The sequence below is a fragment of the Cataglyphis hispanica genome, chromosome 20 (assembly GCF_021464435.1).
Source record: "Cataglyphis hispanica isolate Lineage 1 chromosome 20, ULB_Chis1_1.0, whole genome shotgun sequence".
In the NCBI taxonomy this organism is placed as follows: Eukaryota; Metazoa; Arthropoda; class Insecta; order Hymenoptera; family Formicidae; genus Cataglyphis; species Cataglyphis hispanica.
The window spans coordinates 3,389,991-3,410,462 of NC_065973.1; the positions used below are offsets into that span (position 1 = coordinate 3,389,991).

At 36.0% G+C, this 20,472-nt stretch overlaps 2 protein-coding genes across 5 annotated transcripts in view; both read left to right on the top strand.

Annotated features, from left to right (window-relative positions):
• The window catches only part of LOC126856962 (transmembrane protein 147), a 135,551-nt gene that overhangs the window by 111,049 nt on the left and 4,030 nt on the right, over positions 1–20,472 (top strand). The window lies entirely within an intron of this gene.
• LOC126856987 (mitochondrial pyruvate carrier 1-like) lies at positions 6,532–19,226 on the top strand. Of its 4 annotated transcripts, XM_050606047.1 has the most exons (4): positions 6,544–6,774; positions 7,188–7,288; positions 7,898–8,068; positions 8,576–9,203. In XM_050606047.1, the coding sequence occupies exons 1-3, from the start codon at positions 6,716–6,718 to the stop codon at positions 8,065–8,067; spliced, it is 330 nt and encodes a 109-aa protein (XP_050462004.1). In that variant the 5' UTR covers positions 6,544–6,715; the 3' UTR covers position 8,068; positions 8,576–9,203. The 4 variants fall into 4 exon arrangements, with proteins under 4 accessions (XP_050462002.1, XP_050462005.1, XP_050462004.1 ...); XM_050606045.1 differs by lacking the exons at positions 7,898–8,068; positions 8,576–9,203 and adding an exon at positions 17,418–19,226 and having other exon boundaries at positions 6,532–6,774; XM_050606048.1 differs by lacking the exons at positions 7,898–8,068; positions 8,576–9,203 and adding an exon at positions 14,471–14,584 and having other exon boundaries at positions 6,535–6,774.

The window sequence follows — 20,472 nt, forward strand, 5'->3', positions numbered from 1 at the left end:
GTACCAGCAGAGCACAGCGGAGGAACCCGGCAAGGAGAAGGAAAAGGTAAGGGGGGAATGGAAAGGGGGAGAAGGAGATCCGAAAGGAAAGAGGATGGAGGCGCGGTCCACGAACGGAGCGGCGGAGGAGATCGTAAGATCCGGAGAATGCCGGGCATTTTTATTGGTTCCAGCTTTGGCTCTCCTTGAAACTCGGGAAGCCGATCAGTCGGACAGAAGGATCGTCGAATCTGATCTCATAGGTGCCTACATTCCCTTCCTCGGCGACAAAGATAAAGGAAAATTTTTAGGACGATTGTTGCGTTAAAATTTCACAATTAAAATAATCGAATCCTCGTGACTTTAGTAGTAGTGCTTCGAACGTAGATTGAAGAACAGTTTGTTTTCTTGAGAGTTTATAATTCCGTTCAAAAAACTCTAATATAATGATATATTTATATATCTACCATTGCAGCAAGAGGCTGCATTAAATATTGCGAATAAATAATCGCACGGTTTTAGAACCGTGTGTGCGTGTATCTTTCAAGATCGAATCCGAATCTCTTCGGGAAGAAAACACCGAGAGAAGATACGGGAAAACTTCATTCGCGATACACATTTCCGCGATGTTCATTCACGAAGGCATCGGACGCGCGGACGCAATTCTGTAAAAATACACGGTTTTACCTCGGAGGTATATCACCCCGCCGCCTATATTCCCATCGCTCGCGATCCCCCACCGTACAATAACATCCCGCTCTTTCCGCTTTTGTATTTTGTAAGTCAATTCGAAACATGAATCGTATAATAATTCAACGAAGCTAAGGAAAACACGACGGATATTATTCGTCCCACCTAGTCCGCCCCTCGACCAGGACTCCATATTTATGTGAACGCGAGGGTAGTTTGTGCGGAACGATGGATCCTCGCATTTCCGTACGTACGTTTTATCGCTTTTAAAACACGCTTGTGGTTATTTTTACTATAAACCTACGAGATCGCAGAGGGATTGTATTCGGGGAATTACGAAATCAATCTATACGATAGATGTTTGAAGTGTACGAAAAAAATTTTGACGAAACTACGCTTCAAGCGTGATTGATTAAATAAATATAAGTTCAATGAATATAACCGAATAATAAGTTATATTTTAATTTAATTGAGTTGTAACACTTTTTAGTTTAATCGACAGTTTTCAAAAGATTATATTTATCTGAAGTAAAAATACTTAATACTTAAAAAAAAAAAGTTGTAAAACGTAAGAAACTTTCTGGTGCAGGTACAAGCCTGATTTTTTGCCTAAAATTATACCGGGGCTGGGCGTGGAATAATGTATGTAGTTCGCCATAGAAGCGAACTAGTTGCAATTCCAATGAGAAAACTGAGTGCTATGTGAGCTTCGTATCTCGACGGATTTCTGTCTTCTCGCCTCTCATACATATTGTGATTACTTCTGCGGCAAGAGGAGAGGAAGCGCATGTACGCGCACATTTATTTATCATAGAACGGCACAACGAAAACGCATGTACTACTTTTACAGACATGACTATATATGTAGGTGCAAAACAAAAAAAAAAATGGAAAGAAAAAAAAAACAATTTCACAATTTATAGAAAATATGTAGAGATGTTTCAATTGGCATGAAAGAAACGCATTTTTTATCAAACAAAATCGCTTGTGCGTGATCTTTGATCTTCAGCGAGACGAGAGTTTCGAGAATGAATAGTCGCTCCAACTGAAGAGCGAGATTAAAGTAGACTCTAAAAAGCGGACTCGCGCGCGCGGTGATCGATCGGTGACGATAACGAATCGTTTCGTACGTACAGCAACAACGATCTTATCGATGAAGTTTCCATTTCCGTTTGCTCTCCCGCTCTCGTTCTCGCGCTAGTTCGCCGAGCTTTCCCTACACTCGCGCGTTTTTCTTTTCCTTCCCTCTCTCTCTCTCTCTCTCTCTCTCTCTTTATTCTATTTTCGCGGCGCGCGCATTTTCTCTTTTCAACCCCGATCTCGATATCCGGGCCGATGCTAAATAGCAGAAACATAATTCCGTGAGTGCGAGGAAATTGCTTTATCGCGCGGAATAATGGTCCGTATTCACGTGTAACCCCTCGTAAGTCTCCTCGCCCGATGCTTGCACTTTTCGGAGATTGCACGTGTCCGAACCGCCCACGCATCCTCTTTGCATCGTTTTGCGTCGCATAAATGCCGTATCGCTACGGCAATGCATCGGGAAAGGAGGGTAGGTTGAATGGTCAGGAATCGAACGTGACAGCTTCGCTATATCGGCGTTCTGACAAATGCGGAAAATCAATACTTCGCCCATAACACACTATTCTGTCTATGCAGTAGCGAATTTTCTGATATTTACTTAAATTCGGAATATTATAGTGAATATTATTTTATATTTTATATTCAAAATATATTGTAGTATAATCTAGGAATTTTATTGACAAATTAGTATTTTTTTTATTGGCAAATTTGTAACATAAGAAATGTCAAATTGAAATGTAAACAAGTATATATTCTAATTAAATATTCGATTTCAGATTTTTAGCAAACGTCTATTTTTCTAGAATATAATTTCTAATAGAATCACTTCAGACCCACAATCATGTATTGCTTAATCACGCAACAATAATTTGCTCATAAAGTTATTTAATTAGAATATCGATTTCTTTTACGGGAATTTTTTGTAAAATCCTGAATTTTTGTAAAATAGATGCGCATCTATAAACACATAAATTAATGTAAAACTAAATCAAAAGTTACTTATCCTTTATTTAAACTGTTTAAATAGTCTTTCTAAATTAATATCGATAATACATTGACTTATGTGCCGTATAAGTCATATGACATATTTTATCCGGCTATTGCGCCGAAAGATACATACCTGCAGACAATTTCTTTTACGCCTGGGCCCGCGGCGAGAAAAATTGTTAAGAGAAATTTTTCTGACTTTAAGTGACGTTGATGTACGAGCGTAACCGAGAGAACGCCTGCAGAAATGTCAGATTCCTTTATTCCCCGCGAAAAGCACAGAAACCAACACCCCTAATCGGATAGCGCGATTCTGTAATTAAGAAGTATGAATTATTAAGTTAAGCGCAAGATTATAATACAAAGAGCGTAAATTTTTGCGATCGTACGATTAATAATTTTTTTAAAAAAAGGAAGAGAGAGAGAGAGAGAGAGAGAGAGGGAGATTTTGTTATATTAAATATTTGTAATTTTACAAACTCTCGATCTACTCATAATGGCATATAAGATAAGATTGATGAAATATAAATTGTAAGATTTTTTAACGGACATTCCCCGTCAGCCGTTCGGGAATCTGGCAATCATTCCTTCTTTAATTGCGCACTAATTAGCTCAGCGTCAATCGTAGTAGTGGCCGTTTCATACGTCGACAGGAACCGCAGCCTATAATTCGATCCGTACGTCGAGTTCTTTGCGGTGGGTAATTAAAAGCATTGTCAGAGCGAAATACACGGACTAAAAGGGTTCAGGATTCGTCGAGAGAAAAGACGCTTTCGTTTCGTGTTTAGGTACAATCGGTAATTACAAATCGCGAGTGAAATCTTAATGAATCCCGACTCACATTCAGGAATGCAATAATCGTGACGTGCAACAAGCGTGACAAAATTATAAGAGAAAATCGTCAAAGTGTAATTAGCAATTTGTAATTATTGGACAATAAGCTCTTACTAAATTACATAATATATAATAATAATTATATAATATAATCATTATATTTTATATATATATATATATATATATATATATATATATAATATATTATATAATATAAATATATAACTTTGAAAGTTTAATCTATCATGCTACTATTTTTTATCTATTGTATTTTATATTATTCACTTAAATAGAAAGAAGAAGATTTGACCTCTCTCCATCAAATAGAAATGCAAATTTATTAATGTATTTATTACAATATAAATTTACAATCACACGTAAGACGATTTGACGGCAGTATACATACACATGTACATACTTTCTTTCGTCTCGAAACTCACGCGGATACGCGACTTTTTATTCGCAAGGGGATGAAAGTCATGTCGTGCGGCGAGTGCTCGTCGACGGTTTTCTCTGAAAAGAGAGTAGAGCGGGGGTGTTGGCAAATACGTAGGACGCATTCAGATCAGTCTGCCGGCAGATCGAAAAAGAGGAGAAATCCACCGGACGGGAACGACGACGGGAGAAGTAGAAAAGGTTTCTCGGAGCGTGTCAGCAAGAGACATCAGACAGGCCCCACCATTTCCTCCGGTCGAATACAAATGAAATACGTGCGAATGTATCGCGCATTGTCGCTTTGTACTTCGCAGGGATCAATGCGTGAAAGAGAAAACTTCGTTTCGTCAAAGCGTTTGCGTTCTGCGTACAGCGCAAATAATTAATGAACTCGTCGTGCCTCAAATAATTGCCTCATCTTGATGTAAGTCTCGTGCCTCTCAATTCATCATTACGGTATAAGATTGCATTTCTTATCCGCAATTTTCATGTATCAAATATATGTCAATATATCATTTTCAAGCCGATTAATTAAAATTTTTTACATTGTGGATTAATATGCATCGACAAAAATATTTAAGTTTCCTTTCATTATCGTTCATTTTTGGACAATATTATTATAGATATTATAGATAATGTTATAGATAGATATATTATAGATAGATAATATTATAAATATTCTAGATTCTCTCTCCCTCTCTCTCCCTCTCTCTTTCTCTCTATTCTCTAAATTTTACATCCTTGAAATATGAAAAAAATCAAATGTTATAAATGTAACGATCTCGAAGGATTCTCGAAGCAGCTGGAAAATCAGAATAAATATTGATACATGTCAAAGGGAACGTCGCGTGTAAATGACATTCCAAGAGGATCGCGAGATGCAGCGCGGCTTGTAATATACGTGAGACGGAAAATAGCGGCAATACTCTTGAGTGCTTCGGATGGTGGCCTTGGGGGACCCAGGAACTACGGGATAAGGATTTGCTTTCGCAAAAAGGGGGAAAGAGAGATACTCGTGCGAATGCTACATACAAGAATGCATATGCAGGGAACATAGCCGGTTCTAGGCGCATGAAAACCGGGTGCTTGTCGGGGCGCTCGATATGTAAGCGAGATGTTCTTGAAAATTGAATACAACGAATGAGAAAAAGAGACATTTTCTTCTTACATATATTACATGCAGCAAATAAAAGAATTTTGTTTTTTTAAATCTAGAAATTCTTTTACGCATGTTAATATATTTTTAATGTAATAATATTTAAATATTGAATATTCTTAAGCAGATAATAAAACGCAACACAAATATCAAATGTAAAATATCTGTATTAGAGATACATATATTTCAAAAATTATATAACGAGAGGAAGCAAAATTGTATTAAATGTTTTAACAATATATATTAAAATGTTAACTATTTACATACAAAAAAAAATTTCTTTATTTCATTTATTCTGCAAAATGTTAAAAATAAAACTTATTAATTATTACAGAAATGCAGACATTTTTTTATAAACAAATTATTATAATATAAAAAAATTATGCTTCTACATAGAATAGGACATCAATCTAAAATAGTCTAATCTTATCATAAGAAAAAAAGGAAGACTGCTCCAAGACTGGAACAATCATGGTTGCTTATCGAACTTGAAATATCGTCAAGGCGAGGGTGCCGGGATCGCCTCGACACACTGTGCTGGTCTTCTCGAGGGTCCCATAGTCCATCCCCTTCCTAGATCAATAATACCATTCCCGCGGCGACGCATGCGCTCCGCAGTATTTCTCTTTACAACCCCCATACGCGAGCTGGTTTCCACCCCCGTTGAGCCGCGTTCACGACGCTACGTACCCCATGCAACATTCATAGCGCCATCAATATTATACGCGCGAAATAATAACTTGTGCATTTATTATGAGGGGGCCGACGTTCCTTGCAAAGAGACCGATATAAAAAAAAGGGAATGCGCTCAGATCATGATAAATATGCGTGTAAACTGTTATGCAAATCGATCGACGAATGCTGAAGGGTCGTGAGAAAAGATGGATCGGTGTGTGCAATTTGTCCAGTGATCGATCAGTGAGAAAATTAGCTAAGCAAAGCGTATAAATAAAGAATATTTTGTATTCAATTAATCGAGAAATTATCTATTTTTCACAATAATATACATTATTATTATACATCTAGCAACAATGTTTGTAAACAATGTAAATAGCAACGCGAAAAATCTTGAAATTATAATTCTCTCACGATCCAAATGTCAGTTAATATCCGGCGATTGAAAAAAATCACGCTTATCTTGGCCATGCAAATCATAAAAAAAAAACGTGTTAAGTAATAGTTTACGTCAGAGCAACTTGAAATAAAAATGCAAAAGTACAGACACGTTGCTTTAAAATAATTTACAATCTTGTCTCTTATCGTAATAACGTCATTTTGTTTATCATGCGTCAGTCACAATGGTTGCGAAATAGTGTGTTCGCACAAAAATCTATTTTAATTTTATCGCATTCTGTTATCGCAGCGATAACGGAAACAGCGTAATTGCTCGGAAGTCAACTATGTTTCCAAGTATCGGCTTTACCATCGCTTGATCTCGACGTCTTTCAATTAGAACTGTCAATGTTGGAATCATTTTGGTTACATATGTTTTCGTGGTGAATGTAATTAAGAATTGTTTTTGTTACGGAAGAAAATTATTTGTTTATCATCATGTTTAATCGAATAACGAAATCTCTGTTAACCAAAGAAAACAGGGATCATTTAATGAGGTAATGTTTACATTCAATATACATATAGTGTGTTGACTTAAAAGCATCATATACGATATTATAACATGTAGTGTGTTTCATTTTTACGAACAATTTAATTTTACTAGCAATTTTTCGGTAAGTTAAAATAAATTTCTTTTCAATATAGATACCGAGATTTATTGTCTGCCAACGTTGTTTGGAAAATTTTTTTCTTTTTTAATACTGTGTGTAAATATAATTTTAAATTTTATTCATATTATTTACAAATTGTTATAAAACTAAGATAAAAAATAAAATTATTTTGTTAATCGTGGCTGAATTATACATTTGTATCTCCTTGTCTCTGTCTCTATCTCTTCTTGGGATGATTGCACTTGCTACTTTAGACTAACATAAAAGTGCAATTTATGGAAAATAAACTACTTTTTCAGCACTCATTTCTGGGGCCCGGTATTCAACTGGATGATACCCATAGCGACTATATCCGACACGCGAAAGCATCCGAAAATCATTAGCGGCAAAATGACTGTGGGTGAGTTCGACCTAACTCTATTGGTGAACCTTTCGAAGAATTCGTTCTCCATCTCACATAATAATCATATATCGCGACAGAGCGAGAGAATACGCGGCAAACAGTGAGAGAAGGGACAAGGGGCAAGGGAGTGATGACGAGAGGGCCCAAGAAGGGCCCATAAAATAATTGCTGCTTGAGCGCAGCAAATATCCGTTTATTTCCTAATGAGCGACACGCCGCAAATATTTTAAATGCATATCGATCTAAAGCAAGTTTGCAAATAAATTGCCGAATAGCGAATTGTTATAAACCATATATATTTTTAATCATTTAAATGTAATACTTGATCTGCTCGCTAAAGAATTTTCTCTGATTGTGAGCCTCGTAAACGTGTTTCAAAACACTTATATTGTAGAAACAAAAAGCCACTTTAAATTCCTTTTATTCTCCTTTAATATAAAAATTAAATAATATTAAATAATAAATTATACACGTATTATATATATTTGATTTGATTTACATATAACTTTTTTTAGCCTTATCTTATGAGAAATGATAAATATGAATTTTCATATTGATCGAACGCATGTTCCTTATTTGATTCAACTTTTTTTTTTTAATTTTCAGCCTTATCCTTGTATTCCTTAGTATTCATGCGATTCGCTTGGAAAGTACAACCGCGAAATTTATTACTGTTCGCGTGTCACATAACTAACGCTGGGGCCCAAATTGCGCAAGGTTACAGATTTATCAACTACCATTATCTTCAACGAGAAGAATACGATCAGAAGAAGTGACGTAAGTAATCAGGTAGACCTGCAAAAAACTGCGCGATTACAAAACGTCAAAATTAATAAAAAATTTGTTTTTTTATAGTTTATAGGCTTTAAAATAATCATAATTAAATATGTATATGTATATAGTAAAATGACAATAATATGACGCCGATAGAGAGGCATCGCAACATATTTATTCGAGAATGGAGTAAAAAAAATTATACGTGAATTTAGAACACGAATATAAAAAAATTTAATACAATCATAAAAAACTCTCTCCATTTTTTCTCATTTACATTATCATGTGTATAAATTATATGCGCAATTATATTGTATAATAAAATATATTATGTATATATAAATTCTATTCTATATATATATATATATATATATATATATATATATATATATATATATAGAAGATATATATATAAGATATATATATATATATATATCTTATCAACTAGTAATGCTCTAGTACTCGTGGCAAAAATCTCATCGTTACTCAACAGTTTTTTTTTTATTTCAGCAATTTAGATTAATGCAAACAATGGCAGTGCTGTATTAGATTTAACCGTCGCAATTATTAAAACATAAGCGTGTAATATATTGTAATAATTGCTAATACATTGTAGAAAACCAGTTCGCTCGAGGGCCTGGCGTAATGTATTCTGGCGCAATGTTAACACTGTTGCATACATTCCGCTTATTAAGTTATTCCGTTATTATTCTTGTGCTAATTATAGCTAACGCAGTGTTTACGATTCAGCGATTGCGTGCTACAAGGAGACGAGATTCAAGTACGCTCCAAAGATATGTGTAACGTCTCTTGCTCTTTGTAAAATTATCTTTCCTCGATCGTAACTGGAATGATAAGATTCCGCGCAGTTTTTCTGAGACTGAGATACTTGATATTTTTGATCGCCGTTTAAATACCGTAGACGACGTCGGTCTTTTATATATCGTTCATATCGCACATTCCATCCATTCGTAGCATCTTTAATAAATTTGGAATTAATGCAATTTCGATAAAAACTTGGCACGCTTTTCACATTGTTTTGAATTTTTTAAATATTTATTTCCTTTATTTTATAATCATATAAATTTTCTCTTATTTCTTTCGAACAGATGATTTTATTGAATTTTCTAAAAAAAACAAAAGGATCATGCTTCTTTTTTTTTTCTTCAAGTTTTCTTTCTTTTCCTTTGTCTATCGTTGCTTTTCCGATCGTATTCGAAGGGCATGACTTATTCGGCCCTAAATTCGGCAGTATCAACGAATGTATAAGGAGAGCAATAATTTTCTGGGGTGGCCTCTCTCACTTTCTCTCGTTCTCTTTCTACTACAGGGACGCGGGGCACGGTACAGCTCTCGATCGTGCTGGGGGTGATTTTATGGGATCTGGCACGGATCAGACGCACGAATCTATCCTCCGGTATATTCCGGTTTTTCCGAATGCTAAGCCGCGTCGTCTTTCTCTTTCCGATATGTTTTCCTTTCCCCTCTCTCTCTCTCTCTTTCTCTTTTCGTATCTCTAGTCCTGTTCGGGGATATAAAATCCACCCCCGACTAGCTGAATAAATATATATGGCCTTATTAGCCCTGCTTGGCGTCGATGAAGCGGCACGCCCTGCCGACGCTTCTTTGCCGCTTGCATGATGAAAATGTTTCGGGTGACGTCATGCGACATTTTCTTTACAACTCGTTATAGTCTCAAGTAAAATATTAATTTCTATCGATAGTTCATAGTCTTTAAAAAAATTGATAAAATTATATTTGAAATATTTATGAATGTGTGTTTCGTATAAAATTTACGTAATCCTAAAATATTTTAATTTTCGCTAATCACACGTATCGGCATCTTACGCAGTCGCTCACGATAAGATAAATCTGACGTTTTCCATTCGGTCCTGCGGGTTTTGTCAAGCCCGCGCGGAAACAATCGCAGAATCGTAACGTAGAAAGGGACGTGGAGGAGACGAGGAGCGACAGGGAGAGTCCTGCGGGACTGATTTCACAAACAAATGCCGCCGATTGAATCCTGGCATGTTGCAAGATGGATCGTTCTCTTTGAATCACAGATTACCGGCCGCCTCTGCCTTCCATCTCGCTTCGCGTCGCATCGTACCTTTCGTACGGCCGTTCTCTCCTCCGTTTCGTCCTTCCCGCTGGTCATCTCGCCACTTCGTCCTTCGCGGAGGCGCCTCCACCTCCGTGATCGGTTCCCTTCCGAGCAGGCAGCTCGGCAATTTGCCACATGCCTACGCAGCTGCGACCCTCTCTCTTTCTCTTTCTCTCCATCTCGCTCTTTCGTCACTGACATCTCGAATCTTGCGATGATCGAATTAGACGGAATCGCACAATGTCGGAATCAACGGATTATTATAAAAAATATCGATAAAGTGATAATTTGTAAATAATTTTATTGATCGTTTATGGACATTCGATGCAACTAATTAAATAAACGAATTATTGAATTATATATATTAATAATGGCGAGTAGAGAGACGTATTGAAAAGACAAACGGAGCATCACTAATTCGATCGAAATCGCGCGAAAGACGGCGCTTCGGAAGCGTCGGGCACAATTGAGGAACGTTTCCGCCCGCTTTCGGTTCAAAATAATTCGATGAAGAGGAAAAGAGCACTGCCGCAAGCGAAATGAACTGTAAAGCGGAATGCTCGGATTGTAGAGTCGTCTCCGTGAAGCTGCATGAACTGCGATCGACGGAAAAAAAAAGAGGAAAAGAGAGAGAGAGAGAGAAAGAGAGAAAACCGAGGGGAACGACCCTCGTCTCTCCGAGACTTTTCGACGCTTTCTCTTCGGGACGATCTTTAAATTAAGTGCGTCAGCTTATGACGCCCATGTAAAATCTTGCAGGGTGGATTTTCGATTCGCGTGCACTAGTCGAGAGGAAGGACTTCTGAAATGCGTAGCGAATGCGCGTTGCCGGCGGGGACCCCGAGGGTGAAATGAATCAAGCCCACCCTCACCATGCAGGACATACATTAGGCTGACACCGGACTTACCATTCGGAATGCTGACGATTTCTTATGTCAGGGGACGAAAAGGAATAAGAGTATGTCTCTAGAAAATTGGGGAAATATTTCGTGGATACGAGCGGAAAGGGTTTTTTTTTTCTTTTTTTTTTTGTATGATGCCAATAATAATCGTTAAGTTTCAATATTTTCGATTTTTTCTAAATATAACAATAATATATTTTCTAAAGGTATGAATTATATTTCATAAATTTAAAGAAAACTTTTCCTTAAACTTGATGGAATTTACGATTCTTCTAAAACTATCGACTCGTCTAAACCTAAGTCAAGCGAAATGTTATTATATACCACTCACTATCAAAATAACGAAAAAATGTACTTCGAGATCCATCGAACACGGCTATAAAAAAGATGACTGGGAAACATTCTGCACCAATGACGAGACGTACAAATTCCTGGTGGATTCATAAAAATGTACTTTAGCTACCCCTGTAAAAAATAACAGGAGAGTCGCGGGGCGCGACCATAAGCGCGCCATAAGAGCGTGAGAGCGCGCTGCGTTAAAAAATCATGAGGCTACCACATCTTGCTCATCTCATCCCCCTCTGAAATTACATAAATTCGATAATTTTCTTTCCCAAAAGGCATCATAATTCGTCAAGTTGAACTTAATTCGAAAAACTCAGGCAGGAAAATTTCAAAAGTAATTTCGGAAAATAGGAACGAATGGTTGTCCATTTCCCGCGAATGTGCTCACGACGAATAAGAGACTAAGATTCACGACGAACGTAAGAGTGCGAAAGGTTATGGGGTTTGGGCTGACTGGTCGGCGCACTACGGCGAAATGTTTTTGTTCGAGGGGGAGGGAATGGGCCAACGTAGATGGCAACATAATCCCCGATCGAGGAGCCTGGCACATGGGAACATGGGGGACATCTTATCTTCATATTACACACCCGTCGTGGTTCTCAACCTGAATTGTCCTGCAATGTGTTTTCAGAGCTCGCGGATATCCCAAAGCTGACAGATACAAATTATCTGGATATCAATAATAGTGAATACAATTATTTTACATTTTGCTCCTAAAAAAATGTCAAAAGAAAATTAATTGTATTACTTTAATAATAAAAAAAATATTTATTCCTTAAGAGCTCATTGAAAAAATTGTATTTTGGTGTGAAATTTTGCGCGCGAGGATTTCCATTTTATATATTCTCATTCTGAAAGTAAAGTGCGTTCCTTGCAGTTTCTCCATTAGTATCAACTGATACATTCCAAATCGATATCTCAGGAGATTAATAAATGTCGCATCGGCTGTGGCATTGAATCGATGGATGTCGTATAGCATGCTCTTGGATCGCGTTACCTTAAAAGTTTCGCAGAGAGCAGTAAACAACTTTTGCTTCACACTGGGCGAGAATCACGCGTGTTACCGCGCGGAAGATCCGGAAGTAGATGGACTTGCGTGCACGTACACACGCGGATACACCTACAAGCTCGCATATAGAACGATTTCAGCGACTATGAGGATGGTTTATGACCCGTAACCTTTCTACCCCTTCGAGCCCCTTACCTTCCCTCGCCGATCTTCCAAGCAACGTGACTCCATCCCCCTGTAAACTCGATCCAATATATTAGGGTTAGCTTCGGCGGGAAGAAGCTATCGACGCCGAATCGTCGTCTATGCCATTTCTATCCGTCGAATTTTCGGATTCGTTCCAAAATCGCTCCATGATTTGGATTCCAATAATCGATGGAAAAATTAACAGTGAAAAAATATGCATATCGCAAACAATGATCGCGTTCTCCAAATGAAATGCGAGATATTTTATACACTGGTACTGAAGAAACATTTATGATCCTACAAAAATCAGGTTGCTTAATATCTAATATATTTAACATGTAAAAAAATAATTAAAAATAATTAAATAAATATATATGTATATTATTTAATATAATATTATAACTTTTATATATGATATATTTTATATAAAATATAATAATTTTTTTTTATAAAGAAAGATGTAATATAAACATTAGTTAATTTTTTATAATCATGATTTTAAAGAGTGCGAATTCTTCAAGATTCGTTGCTGATAACTAGAATTGCAAACAGCTGACAAGAATCGCGATAACGCGCGATTTTTTCCCTTCGATTTCCATTTTCCTCGATATGTAGTACTTGGATATTCTACTCTCCGACTGGGCACTACAAGGGATTTCGATACGTTCTGCTAGACGCTGGGGTTGGCAACTTTGAAGGATATTTTTTATTCATGTGACGTGTTTGAGGGCGCGGAAAAACACATTCTCCCGATCCAAGCTAGGATCGAACTAGGGGAATCGTACTTCCACCTACGTCTCTTGGCTAGGATCTTCAATTTTAAAATTCTCCCCGAGCCGGGTCTACGCTCTCGTCCCTTCCGATCAAGATGAACGAGCCATCGTAAAGTAATTCGGTTGAAGTGCGGAAGCTGGACAGTTTTGATCTCTGACAAACTTTAATGCATACGTGTAGTAGTATCTCTTTTACCTAGTTATTACAGTTTGAGCAGTAATAAATTTATACATAAATTATATTTTATTTATGTTTTATCTGCTAATAAGCATGTCAAATAATTACTAACTGCACATCTTAGTCGCATATTTTAAACAAAAACGATAATATCATAGAAATAATTGTATTTTCATTAGCTAAGATTTTAGATCGTGTAATAAAAAGCTCAGAAAATCATGAAATAAAATGGAAAAAAAATATGCCTCGATTTAAAGCAGAGCTCAGCGTCTTTCCCACGCGGTCGCACGATAAAACGGTGTTCAAAAAAAGCTCTTTTACTAATTGGTCGCTCAAAACCAAAGGACGCGGGGAGATTCCCGGGGATCTTGCGAGACGCAGCTCGTCTCATGGGATATCAAGGAAATTCTACGGATCGGAGGCTTTTCAAATATTTAACAGCAATATCCAATTTCGCCTTCTGTATCGCTACAATTCCTCATAGTTGATTTGCCGAGGCTGCCGTTCGACTAAAAGCCATTTTCGATCGATCGCGAGGTACATCTTTAATTAGAAAGCTAAAAAAGTCTCATATAATAAAACATTGTACAATGATATTAAGTTAATCTCACTACGATCGATGGAGCGAGTTTACTCTTTACAATATCTTTTTTTTATTAAAAAAAATATAAATAGCAATAATATAATATATATGTATATCTAAATAATTAGAAACTTTTAAATATTAAGAAAAATTAGATAGTCGTATTTAAGACTCACACGTGAATCAAAGATAATTTTTAAGAATCCTTAATATAATAAATTTTCTCTTTCATCCTTTCAATCAAAACCCGTCAACATAATCAAGAAAGTTAAGACGAGGTGCACGCGCGAAAAACACTTTGGTAAGTTACTGGTTTCGCCAACAGATAATTCCAGTGTGCTAGAAAATTGCGGACATCAGCGACACATAGTGGCTCGTCAATTTGGAAATGACAAGGCGGTCGGTCGCGCGGACACCGCCAAATGGAACTTCTAAATGGGTAAGATATAAGAGTTAACACTCGAGCGAAAGGAGGAATTAGGTGTCTGATGTATGAGCCACCGTCATCTACCCATTCGCTTCCGATGAAGCATGCGTCCTGTAAATGATAGTGACACTCTCTCCGCGTCGTTCCTTCGAAAACATGATAAACTCGACAGAGATGCGTCGCGAAAATAAAAATTTCCTTCATTAAATTATCAAAGATTTAATTTTGCGAAAGGAACATCGACTAACTTTTCACATTTCTTGTATACAAATTATTGAATTATATTCTCGTTTTATTTTATCAATATATTTTTACCGCGAATATAAAAATCTGTAAAAATTAATATCATCGACAAAACCGCGGGATCGATAAACCACACGACTAGGGGAGCGGTTCTTTCGCGCAAAGTTTGCAGATTTGATCTTCGCGACATCGACACAAGCAAACGCACGAGTCGGGGAAGTAGAAGCGAATGGCAGGGTGATGCATGTACCGTGTACACCAAGAGGCGAAGGGATGGCACGGAGAACGTGATCCTGTGACTAATCCGTGAAAGCGTGAAAGGGTTTCCACTCCTTTTTCCACCCCTTTATCCACCCCTTTATCCACTCTACGAGAACACGAGGGTGTCGCGAGGTGACGATCAATCACTCCGTGCCACAGCACCTCCCTTTCCATCCAACTGACATCGCCCTTCCACATTCCCCCTCCCCACAACCCCCGCCGCCCACTTCACCACCCGGGTCAGGATATTCACGTAAAGGGTTTTCACCGATACAGCCGAAACGATACGGTCGGCCTCTTCTTCAATTAAATGCATCTTCCATGCGATCTGTCTACATTATTCGCGCGTGGTTTATCATTGCTTGAGTGTTTGCGAAAATACCCGCTATTATTACATCAATATTTTTACGGCTATTAAAATATATTATAAATATAAAAATTATACTTTATCAAAAGACAAATTTTTACCTTTTATCGCAAACGATGTGTTAATTATTTTTATCAAAATCCTGCGTCGAAAATGTATGATATTTTCATACATATTTTCTCTTCGGCAAGATATCAGCGGCCGTGAATGGAAGAAAGAAAGAAGAAAGAAAGGAAGGAAGGAAGGAAAGAGGAAGAAAGGGCAGCCGGCAGGGAAGAGAAAAAGAGCGATTAAGGATTATAGTGAAGTGGACACGCACTGGAAATCGTAGGTCAAGATATCTAATGGCGCTTTTACGGGCCATGGTGTGTTCGCGTGTCCGGGAGATACTAAAACTAATGTATTCATGAGATAATTATTTCTTGCATTCATTACGGGGCTGTAAAGTTTTTATTGGCCGCTGGTCGAGCCGGTAAAGCGCGAAGCACCCTTACAAAGTTAGAGACGACTCGCTCTTTCGAATCCCGTCTCCTTTTCCTATTTCATTCGGGCCCGTTTATGGCACATTTTTAAGGACAGTCCTTAGGGCCGATAACCGAAACTCAAACAACTTAGCGATATCTGAAATGTTAAAAGCATTCTTCAATAATATTTACGTCGCTGAAGGACTAAAGTGATCAAATAATAATATGAAGAATAACTTTATCGTTGATAAAATTTTATTTTAGATCTTGCATTTAAAAGAAAAGTAATATTAAAAAATCAACATTCTCCATCCGTCGTTATATATATATAGAACTGTATAATGTACCAGTGATATAAATAATTTTGCTCCAAACATAGTTTATATATGACAACAAAAATTTATATCGAGTGCACTTTAACATTTTTTTCCTGATATTTAATTATCTTATATGCAATTACCTTAGAACGCACACATAATTAAATTTAAGAGCGTATACACGATTAAGTTTATATTGTAAGAATTTGCGTGAGGTTTAATTTTGTTTATAGCAAATGCATACTCTATTTGTATAAAGTCTAACATCAAATAGATTGTATAACGAAACATTTCTCGCGTGGAATTGATGAAATCGTTTCCTCTATTAAAACGCGAAGAAAGTATCAATACCGCGCGAAGATTAATGATTAATTGGCCGCGCAGGAATATCGATGACGGCGCGATTGCTCGTGGAGCCTTATTCACCTTTGTACATCCGCCAATTATACCTCTTCAATTAGAGTCACTTCCGTGCAACATCGTTTCAAACATTAAATGATAAAGGGATGCTCGTTAAAAATTTTTTCACCCGCATGACTGGCCGTTTTTCCTTTCCCGCTTCAAATATGCAAATCGCGACTTAATGGCCAATCAGAGAGCTCGGTTGGAAATTGCGCCGCGCTCTCCGATGTCTACTTCATTAAGCGTCTTTACAGCTCTGAAACCGTCCTCTCTCTCTCTCTCTCCATCCCCCGACTTCATTACTGTTAAATAGACATCACAATTCTCTTGTGCAATCCCGATATGCCGCTTGATAGAATGCCGGTGTATCTAGCGATTGTAATTATGCGATCCTCGTATCATATTTCGACACGATATCTTATCACAATAGAATATTACAGATATATATAAATATTTGAATTTAAAAAAATGAAAAAGTTAATATATACGTTTGTAATTTTTGTAAATCTAGATTTTATCTTTGGAGGCAAATACAGCGAATTGATCTTAGTGCAAATTTCTTAAACGTTTTATTAAAATAAAAAATCGAAGGACACAAAAAATCCAGAAATGTACCTAATAGATGTTGTAACTTCCCACATAGGCATTCTTCAGATATACTTTGAATATCTTTTCCTCATTGCTCGGGAGTCTGCGAAGAAAATCGCTTAAATGTTTCTGATTCGACGTCTTATTAAACTCCTACAACGTAATCGAGGATTCCTCGTATTAATACTCTTTTAGTATTGCAGAACCGAAAAACACAGTGAAAGAAGAGGTGAGTCAAATGATAGGAGGGGTTGTGTCCCAGAAGGACGAAGGCGCCGATGGAATATCAACAACATCGCCGAGAATCCTGAACAAAGAACGTTATTCTTTCCTGTATACTGCTTCCTTCGAGTGGAAAAGATACATCAACCTCTCTGTTGTATAAAAATGTGTTTATGCGTTGCATACGGAGATAAGAAACACAGTTTTAAACATTTTTCCATGTCCAGTGACGTTGATAAAACGTTGATAAGAATATACCAACGTCTGTAAAACAGAAAAAGAAAAAAAGTAGACAGAGATAAAGATAAAAGATAGAAAGCTATTTTGAATTTTCTATTTTCTTCGAATCGTTAAAAAAAAATTATTATTTTTTCTATTGTATATTATATTATTTCTCTTCTCATTACGAGATATATTTATTTTAATGTGTCTCTCTAAAATCTCTTTCTCTTATGCCATGTAAAAATACACATGTAAATGAAGGATGAAAAGCTTCTCGTGCAAGAAATCGAGCGATCCTTAAAAGATCGAGATTTAAGAATCGACATAAAGAAAAGTGGAAATTTTCGACATGTGCGAGGGAGAAAAGAGAGCTAATATACGAAGGTGGAGTACCGGAGGAAGAATGGAGTTGACGGTGCGAAAATCATGAAGAGCGGAACCGGAAATGAAGCTCATCGTTATACACTATCCTGACATCAATGGGAGAAGTGTCTGATTGAAGGACCGACCATCACTTATTCAATGTACGAACAACGCAGCTTACGTGACAATTTTTCTAATGAAATATAATTTGCATTTATTTAACATCTCTAGTTTTACATAACAAAAAAACATTGAAGAGAAAAAGATTTGTTTTAAAGTTTAATATATAATCAATCTTGTATAAAACGATACATGATTGGATGTAAAAGGAAATTGGATGTTTTGTGATTTATTACTTTCTTATTCAAATTTCTGACAGATCTATAAAAAAATATCGCCGCTAATCTATCTTAGCATGCACTCTTCTTGCAAGTTAAGTGTGTTACTTACCGGAGGGATGTGGGGAGGACTGAAGAGATCGGATTTTTCCGACGACGAGAAGTGCGCTAAGCGAGAGGACGATCGATGCCGAGGGTGCAAACGTCGAGGCACGAGCATTTTCGCACGTGTTCACAGGCCTGTCTGTGCGATTCCCGTAATCCCGCGCGGCCCGCACTCGAGCTCGCGTTTCTCCCTGTAAAAAGGAAAGCGGAATTGAAATCGGCTTTCCGAAATTGCGCGCCGTCCCGTAAGCATCCCCAGGGAGGGAAATGCAAACACGCCCTCGTCGAATGTGTGGTCCATCAAGGAAAAGGGAGATGACAAAGGCGCAGAATTCTGGAGCTGAGAAAGAAAGAGAGAGAGAGAGATAAAGAGAGACATTCATGTCGTCACTCTCTCAGGATCTGGGCATTCGCATCTAAATCCAAAATAAATCCAAGAGAAGCATCAGGAGCTTTAAGTTCCGACAAACGTACCGTTTGTACACGATTGGTAAAGTGTGGGGAAAAATAGTTTCTTTAAGATCGGGAGAAAAGAATTAGTTATATAAAATATCACACAAGATTTGATTTAAAGAATTAATGACGCTTTCAATATAGTTCTACATTACGATATTAAATACAAATAAATAAATAAGAATATATATGTATAATAAAACAAATATATGTATAATAACAGTATTAAAAACAATAGCATTTGTTATCTAATGTTATTACATTATTAATTATTATTTCATTAAATTTTTTCGTTATTTTGTGTAATGAAAGATGTGTACGTTAAATTCTGGGTAATAAGATTAAGATATTTGAAACCATCATTCATAAAAAAATATTTTAAAATCTGAGACATAAAATTACATATAAAATACGTATTATAATGATCTAATTACTTTAAATACATAAATATGTCATATATTCACTTTACAAAGCTTACCTGTTACTATAAATTAGCGACGTTAGGATTCTTTCTTTAGACATTAACAGACACTAAATATTTAAAATTATGTTTTGTATTATAAGGCGACTAATCGCGTCATCTGTTGTGATATACTATAATTATACATCTACTAAGATGAATGTGTTGTAGGAAATCAATTCTAGCGCCATCATACGAACATCATTCGAATCACGAATACCTCTTCATTACACGTATTTTAAAAATCGATTTGTTTAAAAATGAGGCAAAAATGAAATAGAAAAATATATCATACTTATTTTTATCATATAAATATATATTTTAGTAATAAAATTTTAAAGTGATTTTATATTAAAATATTTTTAGGGGAATTTGTTAAATAAGATCAATTATATAATTAAACGCATTACAACTATAAAATATAACTATACAATTATAAAATATAAAAACTGCAAAAAAACATTGTTATATATATATTTTTTTAACAAAATTTTTAAATAAAAACACAAAACAGCATATTTGTCAGTGTATTGTAAAATAAATTTGACGATGATAGTTTTCTTTCTGTCATATATATTAATATATTTATAAAAAATTTATTTTTTCACGAATATATATATTTAAAAAAAACAGCAGTTTAAAATAAATTAACTCACCTTCTGGTCGTGGTATACACTTTAATGTAAAGTATATAAATAAAAATAATATATTCCAAAAATATTTAAATTATACTATACAATTTATATTGTAAAATCAATTAAAGTAAAATAAAATTACAATACTTATATTTTAAATCAACTAAAAACACTATACATATTGAAAAACATTTGTTTAATGATTGAAAGACTAGACACAGAGTACACATTCTTTCACTCTTGAGTTTCACCATAAAACTGACTACCCTTTTTCCTGAGTCTTGTATGGAAAGCAATAGGGAATGTAAGCTCCACCCATTTCTCACTCCCACAAAAAAAGATTTTAGATTATATGTATATATTATATCGAATTTAAATTCATTACAAAAATATTCATATGGTAGAAAAGTTTTGTCTTTCCATTATATTGTTTGAATTATATATATATTCCATATGTCTT

Coding starts and splice junctions, on each gene's coding strand:
- LOC126856987 (XM_050606045.1), top strand. CDS start 6,716: ATGTTTAATCGAATAACGAAATCTCTGTTAACCAAAGAAAACAGGGAT. Junction 6,775..7,187: donor AACAGGGATCATTTAATGAG/GTAATGTTTACA, acceptor CTACTTTTTCAG/CACTCATTTCTGGGGCCCGG. Junction 7,289..17,417: donor TAGCGGCAAAATGACTGTGG/GTGAGTTCGACC, acceptor TTAGTATTGCAG/AACCGAAAAACACAGTGAAA.